This window comes from Oreochromis aureus, linkage group 13 (genome assembly GCF_013358895.1).
Source record: "Oreochromis aureus strain Israel breed Guangdong linkage group 13, ZZ_aureus, whole genome shotgun sequence".
In the NCBI taxonomy this organism is placed as follows: Eukaryota; Metazoa; Chordata; class Actinopteri; order Cichliformes; family Cichlidae; genus Oreochromis; species Oreochromis aureus.
The window spans coordinates 29,633,440-29,646,132 of record NC_052954.1 but is presented as its reverse complement, the minus strand read 5'-3'; the positions used below and the strand labels follow the sequence as shown (position 1 = coordinate 29,646,132).

The 12,693-nt window shown below is 38.4% G+C and overlaps 2 protein-coding genes across 3 annotated transcripts; one reads left to right on the top strand and one right to left on the bottom strand.

Moving 5' to 3' along the window:
* Positions 1-138: 138 nt before the first annotated feature.
* On the bottom strand, positions 139-4,671 carry LOC116323551 (runt-related transcription factor 3-like). Its single transcript, XM_031743907.2, has 6 exons — positions 4,339-4,671; positions 1,821-2,011; positions 1,511-1,670; positions 857-961; positions 696-770; positions 139-482 (listed from the first exon to the last, which is right to left on the bottom strand). Exons 1-6 carry the CDS (start codon positions 4,487-4,489, stop codon positions 139-141), a joined length of 1,026 nt encoding a protein of 341 aa, XP_031599767.2. The 5' UTR covers positions 4,490-4,671.
* On the top strand, positions 2,517-12,692 carry supt3h (SPT3 homolog, SAGA and STAGA complex component). Of its 2 annotated transcripts, none has more exons than XM_031743906.2 (12): positions 2,517-2,642; positions 4,184-4,287; positions 7,905-7,989; positions 8,266-8,352; positions 8,510-8,606; positions 9,486-9,616; positions 9,811-9,886; positions 10,276-10,388; positions 10,470-10,574; positions 10,674-10,802; positions 11,715-11,804; positions 12,562-12,692. In XM_031743906.2, exons 2-12 carry the CDS (start codon positions 4,196-4,198, stop codon positions 12,601-12,603), a joined length of 1,047 nt encoding a protein of 348 aa, XP_031599766.1. In that variant the 5' UTR covers positions 2,517-2,642; positions 4,184-4,195; the 3' UTR covers positions 12,604-12,692. The 2 variants fall into 2 exon arrangements, with proteins under 2 accessions (XP_031599766.1, XP_031599765.1); XM_031743905.2 differs by having other exon boundaries at positions 10,671-10,802.
* Position 12,693: the final 1 nt, after the last annotated feature.

Below are 12,693 nucleotides of genomic sequence, written 5' to 3'. Positions count from 1 at the left end.
TTTTAATAAATAACAGGTTACAAAATATCAAGAACGTAGGTTTAAGGATTTATCTCGATAAAAAAAGAAAGAAAAAAGAGAGAAAAACATTAAAACTGGTTAAATGTTTACATTATGCTAAAATAATACATCCAATCATCAATAAGGTCTCCAAACAGGCTCCTCCCCTCTCATGGAAAGACACCCCCCTTCAATATAATTGGTCAGTGCTGTGACAACATTGCGGTCCTCCCCTGTTGTTTGGAATGGTTGGTGGGGCCCGTAGTGGAAGCTGCCGGCCTGGAATGGACCACTGTGGCTGAGCGGAGGGGGAGGAGGAGGAGAAGACAGGTAGGAACTGTATGGAGGAGGTTGGGTAGAGTAAGGGAGGGCAGGCAGATGGTGCATTCTGGGAGTAGGAGCGAATGAAGATGCCAAAGAGGTCACTGGGCCCAGAAAGGACTCATTCATCCACAGAGAGGTGGAAGGAAAGGATCTGCATTCTGAAGCGAGACAAGAAGCATCAACATCAGTGTTTCTCCAGAACTCGTTGTCTTCTTTGGTTGTTTGCTCAGCTGTCATGTGACATGAGCATGACCACGACCAACTATTGTTTCATAATAGAAGGTTTTCTTTCTAAAAACTAAAATTAACTACATAGTTTTTAATTTTCAGTGGCCTTGCTGTGTCACATTTTGTGACATTTTATGTCTTACCTGATGAAGCCGTGCTGCTACTGATGCTGCTGGAGGGCCTAAAAACTCCAGCCTTCATCTCCTTCTGCCTCTGACCTGAGATCAGAAGAAATAAAGTTAAAACCTGCCCAGATCACCTCAGATTTGATCCAATCATACTGTTTTCACTCGTATTTACTAACGTCTGGGCAGCCGTGGTCCGTCCACGGTAATCTTTATGGCCCTGTGTAGGGTGGCGATCTGAGGAGGTGAGGTCAGCACGTTTATCGTCAAGGTGAAGCTCTTACCTTTAAAACAATAATAAAACATATGTACACATGAAACTAGTTAGTATACTTTATATACATTTGCCTACTTTGTTTTTATTTACTTAACTGAATCAAAATCTTTGTGTCATTCACTGTTTTGCTTTGACTGCTGTACTTTATCCAGGATTATTTCTATTGTATTTTAATTTATTTTTAATACTCTTAATTGTATTTAGTGTGTTCTTTATTTCTTTTAAATCTTATGCCTTTTTTAATTTATTTAAATGTGCTCACGATTACACATGGTTGTTTTCTTTTATTCAGTTTTGCTCTGATGTTATTGATTAAGAAACTAATTAACTAGAGTTAATGAATTCTGGCTCCATAGCTTGATTATTGATCTAACTTTATGGGTATTCAAATATTTAAAAGAAACATATAAAAACAACTAACTGTGTGATTGCAGGGTACTGCAATTGCAAATAGTGTAGACAGAGGTGGTAAAGATGGCAGGCTGCAGTCTTTCCTCTTGTTTATCGACAAAGTATGAATAACTTGTAACAGTGCTGCATGTATCTGTTTGTATACCTCTGCCGCTGCGGCCGATGAAGCGGAGGTCGTTGAAGTGGGCACAGCCTTGTTTCATGGTGGCTGTGGCATTACGTAGCTCTGCGCTGACGTTTTCATCATTGCCAGCCATCACTGTCACAACCACGCCATCAGGCACATCGTTCCCCAGGGCAACAACCTGAAAAATTAAAAAACATTGTGACTGGTCTTTTATCTTTGTGAACAGAGGATTTTTATTCTTTCAGTATGAATAAAGTATTCATACTGAAAGAGTAAAAGTATGTATTTTGGTTTAAAAATAGCACCAGTGTATATGTAGATTACTCACAGTAAAGGCTCTTGGTAGTGTTTTATTACACCTCCAGTGCTGAGGCAGGCTGCTGCAGAGGAAATTTGGGCTGTCGGTCGGGACCAGTCCTCTGGGTGGAGCTGTACTGCACTGGTGGAGACACCTCAGCTCTTGTTCATCCAGTTGACGAGTGCTGGCTGATGGTGACAGACGGCACTTCACCACAGGATCTTAACAATAGGAATAAAGAAGTAAATTTTTATCCCATTTTGTCTTTTATTTTTTGTTCTTTTCTCTGAGGTTACATCCATTTTAGACTTGAATATATTTGTATTTCCTGAAGTCAGTCAGACTGTGTTAAGAGTTATATTAGATGGCAATTTAAATAAATAAAAAGCAAATAGCTATTGTAGCTACTGCCTCAGTCTAAAGCACTTTAACACCAGTCATATTTGCATACATAAATGTGTATTGTAAAATCATTACTAATTATATCAATTTATTTACTTTTTAATTTTGGACCGCTTGGTCCTCCATACAGGTGAAATTGCCGCAGGGGAGCGCTCAAAGCTGTACCGCATAGTTTGCTAAATCTGTGTCGCTATGGTGGATATATTAAAATTCTGAGTACTGATTAGACCATAAACACTTCCCCTTTAAAGCTGTGTATCTTCTTCAACTCTAATCTCAGCTGCTAACCCTGTATTTAACAGCTCATAGCTGGAGTGTAGCGCCTTTCGACCAGGACGTGTAGAAAACTACAACTACCACACCCTCGCGCTCCCTTGCGTCATCAAATCGCGCCGACAACAGAAGAAAACCAGAACATTAACAGTAATAGCGTCAATCTGACAGACTCTGGTGAGAGTTTTTACTTGTTTTATGCTTTTTTACGTGTCTTTGGTTCTCCTCTTCGCCTCCCCTCCTCTTGCCTCTCCTTTCTTTCTTTTTTGCATTGTGTTTCAGCCACCGCAGTGTTTGAATATGAGGGAACTGCGCTGTATTATTATTCATATTTTACTGCCGGAGAGGAAGTTACTGCGGTCACACCACCTGTCCAACTGTAGGAGTGTGTATGTGTGTTTTTATATTTATGTATGTGTGTGAACGTGTGTTAGGACGTTGTGTTTATTCTCCCGAGCTCTGTTCTGCTATTTTGTTGTTTTAGGCTCTTGGCTCGGCTTCTGTTCTGCTCTGCCCCGCGATTTGTTTAGATGAAGTGACCCCCAAATACTAAAACCACATGAAAGTGAACTACAAGTGCAGCATTGTGATTTATTTCATTTGAACCACACACACACACACACACACACACACACACACACTGTATAAAGAAGACACACATACACATCTGTCAAAGTAGAGACTAAGTGCAACAAAGCCGTGCAAAGCCATAACATGAACCTGGATCAGCAGGTTCCTTCACATAGATAAAAACATGATGCAGGAGGATCAATCTCAGATGCAGCAGCGATCAGGATGAAAAAAGAAGCTGAAAAAGCTGCAGTATTTCTAATTGGAGCTGCTTTAGCTGTTCTTCTATACTGATGTACAGGGTACCTGAGTTTCTGTGTCTATTCAGACAGTGGAAAGGACGGCACATAACATCGACATCTGTGAATGAAGTTATCGTCTGCTCGTTGGCACTAAACTTGAAGATGAAACTTTTCAGAAGAACATTAATTGTTTGGGCAGATGAGATGAATGTTACTTTGTTCAGCTCTGGACTTTATCGGCATTAACTTGGCCGGCATTAACAGACAGAGTGTTTGGAGCTGCATGAATTTAAGCATGCCTGTGGATACACCAGAACGCTAGCTTACAGAATGACTTTTCAGTCTGTAGTAATGACCCAAAGCAGGCTTTTCAAATTAACCGAGAGATTCCTTATTTCATTCCTTATTAAGGAGGGGAAAAAAGAAGAAGACTATAACACGCTCTGATTTTAGTAGAATATTCAACACTGCTATCAGAAAGCAGCTAAAAGAGAAAGTTCATGCAGCTAATTCAGGAGGCTGAGAGGCGAAAGTGCTTTAAAATCTTAAAGAGGTCCAGTTGCCTTCTACGATGACGTTGATGACTGAGAACCTACGCAGACATTTATATTGGGGGTATTCTCTTCTTGTATAGTCAATAAAGTATATTTAAAGAGAGAGTTAAAGTTAAAATATTGTTAGATCTTTTGTTCACTCAAAACATTGCTTAAATTAGATTTCTCAGGAAAATACCTCCAGACACCAAATATCCTTTTTTTTATATGATTGTTTGTTTTTTTTAAGATTATTAATTTACTGAAAGATGCATATTACAAGAATTAAAAGAGTATAATGGTGAGCTGCAACCCTCCGTAAGTTAATTTTGCTCTCTAGTTTAATGTGGTTCTGTCTTGGTTTTGTCATCAGGTGGGCGTGGTTATGAGCAGTCCCATGGCTGGCTCCGCCCCCTCCAGCTCTAAAGACCGTCCAGCTTCCAGGATCAATTTTATCCCAGAGCTACAGAGCATGATGTAAGAGACACACACACATACACACAAACAAACAAAGAGAAGGAGTCTCACCCCAGTACAGCATTGGGCTGGGGCTGCTGAACAGACTGTTTGAAGCCATGGAAACCTGTTTTTTAAAGGAGAGAGCCACAATATTAGCATTGTGGTTAATGACACTTTGCAAATCCAAACAGATGCCTGAAAACAGCACACAGCCCTTCATTTCAATATTTTATATAACACATTTGTACAAAAAGTTCAGAAGAATTTCAATAAATTATTATTTTTTAATTGCTAAAGTATAACTTTAACATTTGGTTTTATGTTGAGCAAAACAAACAAAAAGCAAAAACATAAAAGTATGAAATTAAATAGCTCGTATCCAGTGACATGAGCCACGAGTGATAATCAGTGCAGACTTGAAGTCTCTAGTCTCTATTTAGTTAACTTAGTTAACAAAGAATAGGACTGATGGAAAAAAGTAAAAAAGGAAAAAAAGTCAGTATATACAGAATGTAATGTTTCGTCTGTTTTTATTAGCAAGTCTATCATTATTAGTTTATTTCTAGGTTAAAATAATCCCATTCTGTTGTATTAAGTGACAAGAAACTCAATATATTTAGATTTTGGACCTTTATGTTAGAAAAGAAGAAATAATCAGGAAGGTTCAGCATTATTAAATAATCAGCATTTTTCACCATTTTCTGAAATCATCCTGTCGAGGAAATAATTAGTGGATAAATCACTGAAAGTGGAAAAAGATCTTTAAAAAGAAATATATAAATATATATACATATATATATGTATATATATTTAACTTGTATATATAGTTATGTAAGTTAAAAACAACTGGACAACTCTGGTACCATAACAAATTACTTTTTGATCGAGTTTCTAATATGAAGTCACTTCTTCTGCTTAGGTTTTTTAGAAAACGTAAAACTGTCATATTTAAAGTCTTACTGAAGGATTTTTTTTCTAAAGAAGCCACAAGCCTGCTGAAGCCTCCTTTGTTTTGTGTGTCTTTTGCTGTACTCACCTTGTGTTGTGTGTGGGCTGCAGAGAGGTGATGCTGGTGGTCAGAGAGGCTAAAACCAGACTAAACCCCAAAACCTAAAATCAACCTAAAGTCTGAAGCCAACCTCCGAACCTGAGGCCAACCTGCCCACAACCCCAAACCAAAACCTCTCTCACCTGTATGACAGAGCATCAGACAGCCAATCAGGGAGCAGATTAAGAAGCTCTGGGGGTGGGGGGCAGAGATTAGGCAAGGGGAATGGTGGGGGTGGCGATCAGGTGTTTGTATTTGATAGAGAAATAAAAGGAGAGAGTGGGAAAGAGAAGAAATGAGAGAAGGAAAGCGCTCCAGGATGTGGGTTTACGTTAGTCTGCCATCATGGAAGTGGCTTTCTGGATGCAAATTGAGGTTTTGACCAAATTGTGGTCAAGGTGTATGTGTGGCCTGTTGACCTTGGTGTGTGTGTGTGTGTGTGTGTGTGTGTGTGTGTGTGTGTGTGTGTGTGTGTGTGTGTGTGAGAGAGAAACAGAGACACACACAGACACATTTACTGGCTGCATGTTTATTTGGAAAGTGACCAAAACTTCAGCTCTGTCTGGTTTTTAGACAATAAATCATGTTTTTGTTTAGTTTAGTAACGGTTAATAGTTAAAAAAAAAGAAGTTTCTTTAATACCGTACAGATTAAGAACTGCTTTTCATCTTATGAAGATTCCTTTACTTATGTAAAATGTTTATAAACAAGCAGTCACACCAGATTTTTAAATCAGTTTAACAAATCTGAGCTGAACTGAATCTCACAACCAACTTAAAGTATCTAATTTTTCTACTACTATGTTTCAGTTAGTACCAAAACAAGTTTTAATATCAATCTACATTTAATTTGGATGACATTAAAGCTATTTAAAGTAATGTGAGAGACACATCCTTTAAAGCAGCGGTCCCCAACCCCCGGGCCTCGGACCGGTACCGGTCCGTGAGTCGTTTGATACCGGGCCGCGAGAGTTGAGGCTCAGGTGTGAAATGTGTGGTTTTCAGGGTTTTTATCAGTTTTCAGCGTTGTTTTGTTATTGTTTTTATCGTTAACTCGGTTTTCCTGGGTCTTTTCACGTGTGTTATGAATAAATCTTCTTTTTTTCGGTACCGGTACTAGTTTTATTTTGTTGTATTTATCCGCGACACCTTAAAGGCCGGTCCGTGAAAATATTGTCGGGCATAAACCGGTCCGTGAGGCAAAAAAGGTTGGGGACCGCTGGTTTAAAGGACTAACGTAATCTGAGAAAGCGCGTTTTCACAGTACAGAGTCCTGTAAAAAAGTAAGTACGCCCCACTTTTAGCAGCAATAACTTGATTTAATTGATTTCTGTATGACTTCATCTGTCTGTCATATTCTTATGTCACAGCATCTCACTTGAGTTGAGGTCTGATCCATTACAACAGCTTGGTTCTTGTCTCTTTCAGCCATTGTGCTGTAGTTTTGCTGCTGTGCTTGGAATCATTGTCCTGTTTCATGACCCAGTTTCAGCTGGGTTTTAGCCATCTGACATTACATCACTCCTAACCCCAGAATACTTTGAAATAGTTCACAGTCAACTCAGTGGCTCAAGGTGCCCAGGTCCCCCTGTACTTGATTTGTTTGGCTTTCTCCAAATGTGGTGCTGTGCGTCATTGCCAAACATCTCCACTTTGGTCTTGTCTGTCCAAACGGGATTTTTCCAGTCTTGTGGTTTGACTGCCATGTTCTGTTTTTTGAGAAGGGGCTTTCTCCTGGGAGCCCTTCCAAACAGGCCAGTCTGTTTCTAATTATTTGCAAGTGTTAGTGGTTTATGGTGAGAATAAAAATGAAGGTAATGACAGTGTTGAATGTGAGCATCTTTGTATGCCTCTTTAAATTACTAATAAAATATCTCACCATTCACAGGTTTTAGCTGTTATATAGTTTGTAATGATGTGTGCTAATAGTTATTTATAATTTATTTATTTTGGGTAAATTTCTGTGTTTTTATAAGGCATTTTTTTTGTTTTCTAAATAAAGTACGTTGCTTCTTGTCCAACTGGAAGAGGCTTCAGCATCCCTGAAACCTGTGGGGAATAAATGGTTTTTAAAACGGATGGATGATAGAATAAATATAATTGCTGTAAAACTATTCTTACAGGTGTTATAATGTACAAAATATATACTTAGAATATATAGATATGTTAAAAAAATATATTTAATACCCTCTCTGCAGGAAATCCACCCTTCAAAAAAATCCATGCCAAATATTTAGCTTTTTTGTTACTTATTATGATTAATTATGTAATATATTTACCTTTTAAATAACAGTGTATAAATACAGTAGTTTTATTTTTGTGAAGGTGGTAACAGGCAGGCTTCATTAATGGAAAATGATAGAAGTAACCAGTTAGATAGTTAGAAGTGATCTTTCAGAGCAGCAGTGTAAGACGAGTGCTGTTAGCACAACCGGCGCTAATGTTTAAGAAACGTTAATGAGTTATGACTTTAGACTTTACCAATTAGCAGCTCTTTAACACATGGCAGTGTAATTAGATTCGACTGACGCACTGGAAGCTCTGCAAGGCTCTGCATAACTATGATTATAGCTGTGTTTGATTTTCAGGTTTGCTCTGGGAGACGCTCGTAGGCCTTTGCAAGAGACTGCAGCGCTGGTGGAGGATATTGTACACACACAACTCATTACTATGGTAACATACAACATAACAAACATAATGTTGAAAAAATTATCTGTTCAAACTTCAAGATCAAAGCCTAAACCACCTGAAGAGTTAATTACAGGCTGAATAATAGTAAAGCACATAAGACAACTAAAATCCTTACATGTATAACAGATGTGGCTGTAAAAATCCATGATTCTGTCTCATTTCAGAGCCTCTGAATGGCAGAAAAACTAAATGTAATTATATTAAAGCATAAGTGTAATTCAGTTCTGACTTTACTGATGCAATTGGTTTATTTCTCAGCTGCATCATGCCTGCGAGGGAGCGACTCTGCGTGGCTCAAGGGTTATTTCACCTGAGGACATCTTATTCCTGATGAGGAGAGACAAGGTACAAAATGCACACATGAATAAAAAAAATAAATAAATATTCAAAACTGTTTGTCCATGAATCTTTTCTTCCTTTATTGTTTTTTAAGGTTTGAAATAACTAATTCCTTTCCCCTTTTTCTGTTCTTTATTTTCACACCTCAAAATCTGCTGACCAGAGGAAGTTGGCAAGATTATTAAAATATCTGCAGTTTAGAGATTATAAATCCAAAATACTCAAGACTCTTGACGATGAAGACACACAGGCAGAATCAGGTAGACACGGAGCCTCACACACATATAGTGACCTTTTAAATGTTATTACAACCCTGTGACCCTGTTTTGGAATGGAAATCAATGCGTGGGCTCAAGAGCACTTCTGAGTCATTCAGCTTGTTGCTGCATCCACAAATAGAATTTAAAACTCTTGAAAAGACAATTTAAATAGTTTAAATATGAAAAAACTATTGTGGGGTTTTTTCCCTTGGCTTACACTTATTTCAGATGGACTGATGCAGAATTGTGCTGTGGCCTGATCGGTTAAAATTTAAAGCTCATTATGGATGTGGTTGCGCTCCTCTTACACAAGCTGAGTGATATATGTGATTGTTTGGCTTCACATCTGTAATGGCACCATTGATGCTTAACATTTGCTTCTACTAACATTGCAAGGCGATGTCAAATCGTATCAGCATTGCACTATAGTTAAAAAGTCCGGGTGTTAAGCTGGCCTGGCTATAGCCCACTGAACACTTGTGTCACATTATGGAACAAAAACAGCCAATTTTAAGTTGAAGAACTCCCAAACGCTTATGTTTAAAGAAGTGATGCAACACACTGGAAAACATGGTTCTGTCCCGTCTTGTTGGCTTAAAATGTAACATTATCATATTACACATTGCACAATACAAAATTCCCCTTAGTTCCCACATTTGATATGTTGTTTTTGCAATACCTTAAATTAAATATAGGTTTTAAATAATTTGCAGATGTTTAAAAATAGATATTTTTACAGCATCCAAACCTTTTCAGAAACCACTTTGTACAAAAAAAGCTTCAAATGCTACAGTCAAAACCCAAATGAATACTGAGCTCTGGTTTTCATCTTAAGTGTTTCTTTTTTTTTGTCTTTTGTGAACAAATCGGGTGCTGTAGGTCCTGCTGGTGCTAACCAGCGGAGGCAGCGACTGGCCCAGGACTTCCTGGTGTGGATGGATCAGACCGGTGAACTCCTGTCATTAGCAGAACGTCAGGAGATAGACCCCATCAAACAGGAGAGGATGGAGGTCAGAGCCCATCGATGTCTGCATGACAATGATTGATTAGTAGGGCTGTTTTGAAAGGAAATGACACATATATGAACTTATAGATCTAAAATGTCTTGATTGTTGATTCTGCTCATCTGGAGATAGTGTTTTCAGTGGGAGAAACTTTTTGGGATTATAGATTTAAGTGTTTTTATGTGTATTTGAATCTTCAGCGTTTGGAGCGTCAGACTCGGAATATGGATCCGGCTCAATATGCTGAGTTCTGTGAGAGTCGACAGCTCAGCTTTGGTAAGATTTGAAACGGCCCATTTAGTATCTGTCTGTCAGGAAGTTGATTCTGTCACAGGTCCGAAAGGAGTAAAGGACTAAATTTTATTGCTAATGTATGTTTTCATGTCGGTTTGATGTTTATATATATTTTTAATGTGAACTCCACAAAGACTACATGCGCTCTAAGTCATGGCTTATGGGCATCTTATAAATAAGCAAATAAAGCTGTGGACTGTGTTTTTATCCTGTTAGTTCACTAATTGAATAATCAGCTCATTATTTCAGTTCAAAACATAAAAACGTATGTTATTGCACATTTTAAAAACCTGATTCAGGATGATTTTCAGCATTTTAAGCCCGTCTGACCTCTTGTCATGTGTCCTTACTTTGCCCGTCTTCGCTCACAGCTAAGAAAGCTTCAAAGTTTCGGGACTGGCTCGATTGCAGCAGCCTGGAGCTGAAACCCAACAGCATGGCCATGGAGATCCTGTCATACCTGGCTTATGAGACTGTTGCCCAGGTAACTTGTTAAGTCATTACTTCACATATGTGCGTGTAATTTAAAAGCTTTCCTGTTTTAAAATGCTTTTCCTTCGTTCAGATCGTGGATTTGTCGCTCTTGGTGAAGCAGGAAATGACAGCAAAGACGAATCCAGTCAGTCATGTGATCTCTGCCAGCTACATCCACTACAACACACATGCTGAGGTTCACACACTTCATCACACATTGAGACGTATCAATCGCTAAATCTACTGTCATAATATTACTGAGTAAATATCTGTCTTTCGTCTTCCTCCTCAGCAGGTGAAGAAGGATCCAGACTCACCTGAAGCCACCCCTCCCTCCACCCCAGGGTCCTCACACTCGTCAAAGCCCGTCCTACAAGGTAACGGCAGTGTGGATGGGAGGGCGAGGCAGAGGAAACGTAAAAAGGTGAGTGCCAGCTGCAGTTTCTTATGAGTTTAATAGAGAGTGACTGGTGCTGCTTTGAGACTGGTAGTCGGTGTCCGTGTGTATCATGAAGGCAGAGGAGAAATTACAAAGGCAGTTAATTATGGCGGCAGGTTTCAGCAAAGGTGTTTGTCTGCCTCTGGACAGGTTTTGTCAACACAATGGAATCACAACCCTACATGAGATCTATATAAAGTGTGCTTAACAAAAGATCGTCATCGACACGACCGTGGAATAAAGGATGCCGCAAAGTAGGGGGATTAAGGGGCTTTTGGCTACACAAATACACCCTGTAAAACATCCTTTTCAACTTGTAAATTATTATTAAGTATCTGGTGCATAAATGCTTGTTTTGTATGATGGATGTTGTCAGAGAAGTCAAGATTCAGTATAACTCTAGAGATCAAAACACATGTTAACAGTCCTGAATCAAAGCAAGACTGTCTGGGTTAAATGGGTCTAAAGTTTGGACCCCAGGTACAACTAAAGTAGCCAATAATTGTTGTGATTTATTGTACTTTTATTTGCTTGATCATATTTTTAGAAGGACTTATGATGAATAATGAATAAATGCTCTGACAATAACAAACATTTTGCTGTATTAATCCCTTGATTGTACTAATTTTTGACAAGTCAGACTTTAATGTGTCTTAACAAATGTTTAAGTCTTCGTGCAGATGTAGAGTATGAACTCCTCCTCTGTTAATTTTCTTAATATACATAATAACTGATCTTATTGCTAATTGCAAAATGTAAGTCTCTGAACACACAAGACAAAGGTGACCATTTTCAGCTCATGAAAAACTCCACGTTCCCAAAGGAAACATCCAAAACATTCCATTGTGTGCTTTGCTGCATTTGTGTTAATACTTATTACTCATAATTGTGTTTCAGAGCTGTCCGGCTACAGTGGAGCCTCCCAGCGGAGCGATCCAGCCCTGTCACATCCGAGAGGCTATTAGAAGATACAACTACAGACACACAGTATGTACACAAAGAGAAACTTGCACAACTTTTCCACAGCTGATCTTTTTTTTTTTTTTCTTTTTAATTCATGTGTTAAAAGTCATAACTACTGCATGCTATACTCTTGATTTAAAGGGTTGGTTTAGATGTTTTACTTTTTCTGTACATGTCTTAACCTGTAAGATTAAAGTTATTGATTGCTGAATCAGTAACTTTAATTTGTGCTCCATGCTCACCGATCCAGATCGGGGTCAAAACGAGCATTCTTTGCTTTTTGTAAAATAGGATTCAAAGTTCAGTTGAATGCAAATGTGACATTTTAAAAAGTTAATTGTTTGAAATGTCAGCATACTTTGGTTTGCTCGTGAATTTGTTGTCAAAACAAAGGTGGGATTTTCCCACAGCCATCTTTTTTTTTTTTTTGTGCACAAATGTGGGTTGTGGGGAGGTATTATTATATTATTTTAAACAAACCGTTAGGTCTTTTTTGGTACTGAGTAACTAGTCATGTTTGTGATTTTGATAGTCACAAGAAAGCGGCTGTGAACCACTGTTTTGTTGCAGGAAAAGAACAGTTACTCTGCTAAACAAACCAGACCCAAAAAAAAAAACAAGTGTTATTTGAAGCAAATCTCTGTACCTTGTGTCAGAAATTCACTCTGGACAGGAATTTAAATGTGTTTTCCAACTGGCTGAACGTTATCATGTAAAACCCGATAGCTGACCATTTGAATCCGTACTGAACAACATACCGTCCGTCTTCTCTCTCTGGCAGAGTGCCTATTCCAGGAGTGGGATGACCTTCCTCGCCTGCTGAGGACGCATCAATTTTTTAGGCACATTCTTGGATTTTGTTGTATACAATTTTCTTTTTCAATTTCTATTGTAATAAAAACTTTTCAGTAAG

Coding starts and splice junctions, on each gene's coding strand:
- supt3h (XM_031743905.2), top strand. CDS start 4,196: ATGAGCAGTCCCATGGCTGGCTCCGCCCCCTCCAGCTCTAAAGACCGT. Junction 4,288..7,904: donor CCAGAGCTACAGAGCATGAT/GTAAGAGACACA, acceptor TTTGATTTTCAG/GTTTGCTCTGGGAGACGCTC. Junction 10,575..10,670: donor ACTACAACACACATGCTGAG/GTTCACACACTT, acceptor CTTCCTCCTCAG/CAGGTGAAGAAGGATCCAGA.
- LOC116323551 (XM_031743907.2), bottom strand. CDS start 4,489: ATGAAGGGCTGTGTGCTGTTTTCAGGCATCTGTTTGGATTTGCAAAGT. Junction 2,012..4,338: donor CAGCCCAATGCTGTACTGGG/GTGAGACTCCTT, acceptor CCTATTGTTAAG/ATCCTGTGGTGAAGTGCCGT. Junction 1,671..1,820: donor CACTACCAAGAGCCTTTACT/GTGAGTAATCTA, acceptor TTAATTTTTCAG/GTTGTTGCCCTGGGGAACGA.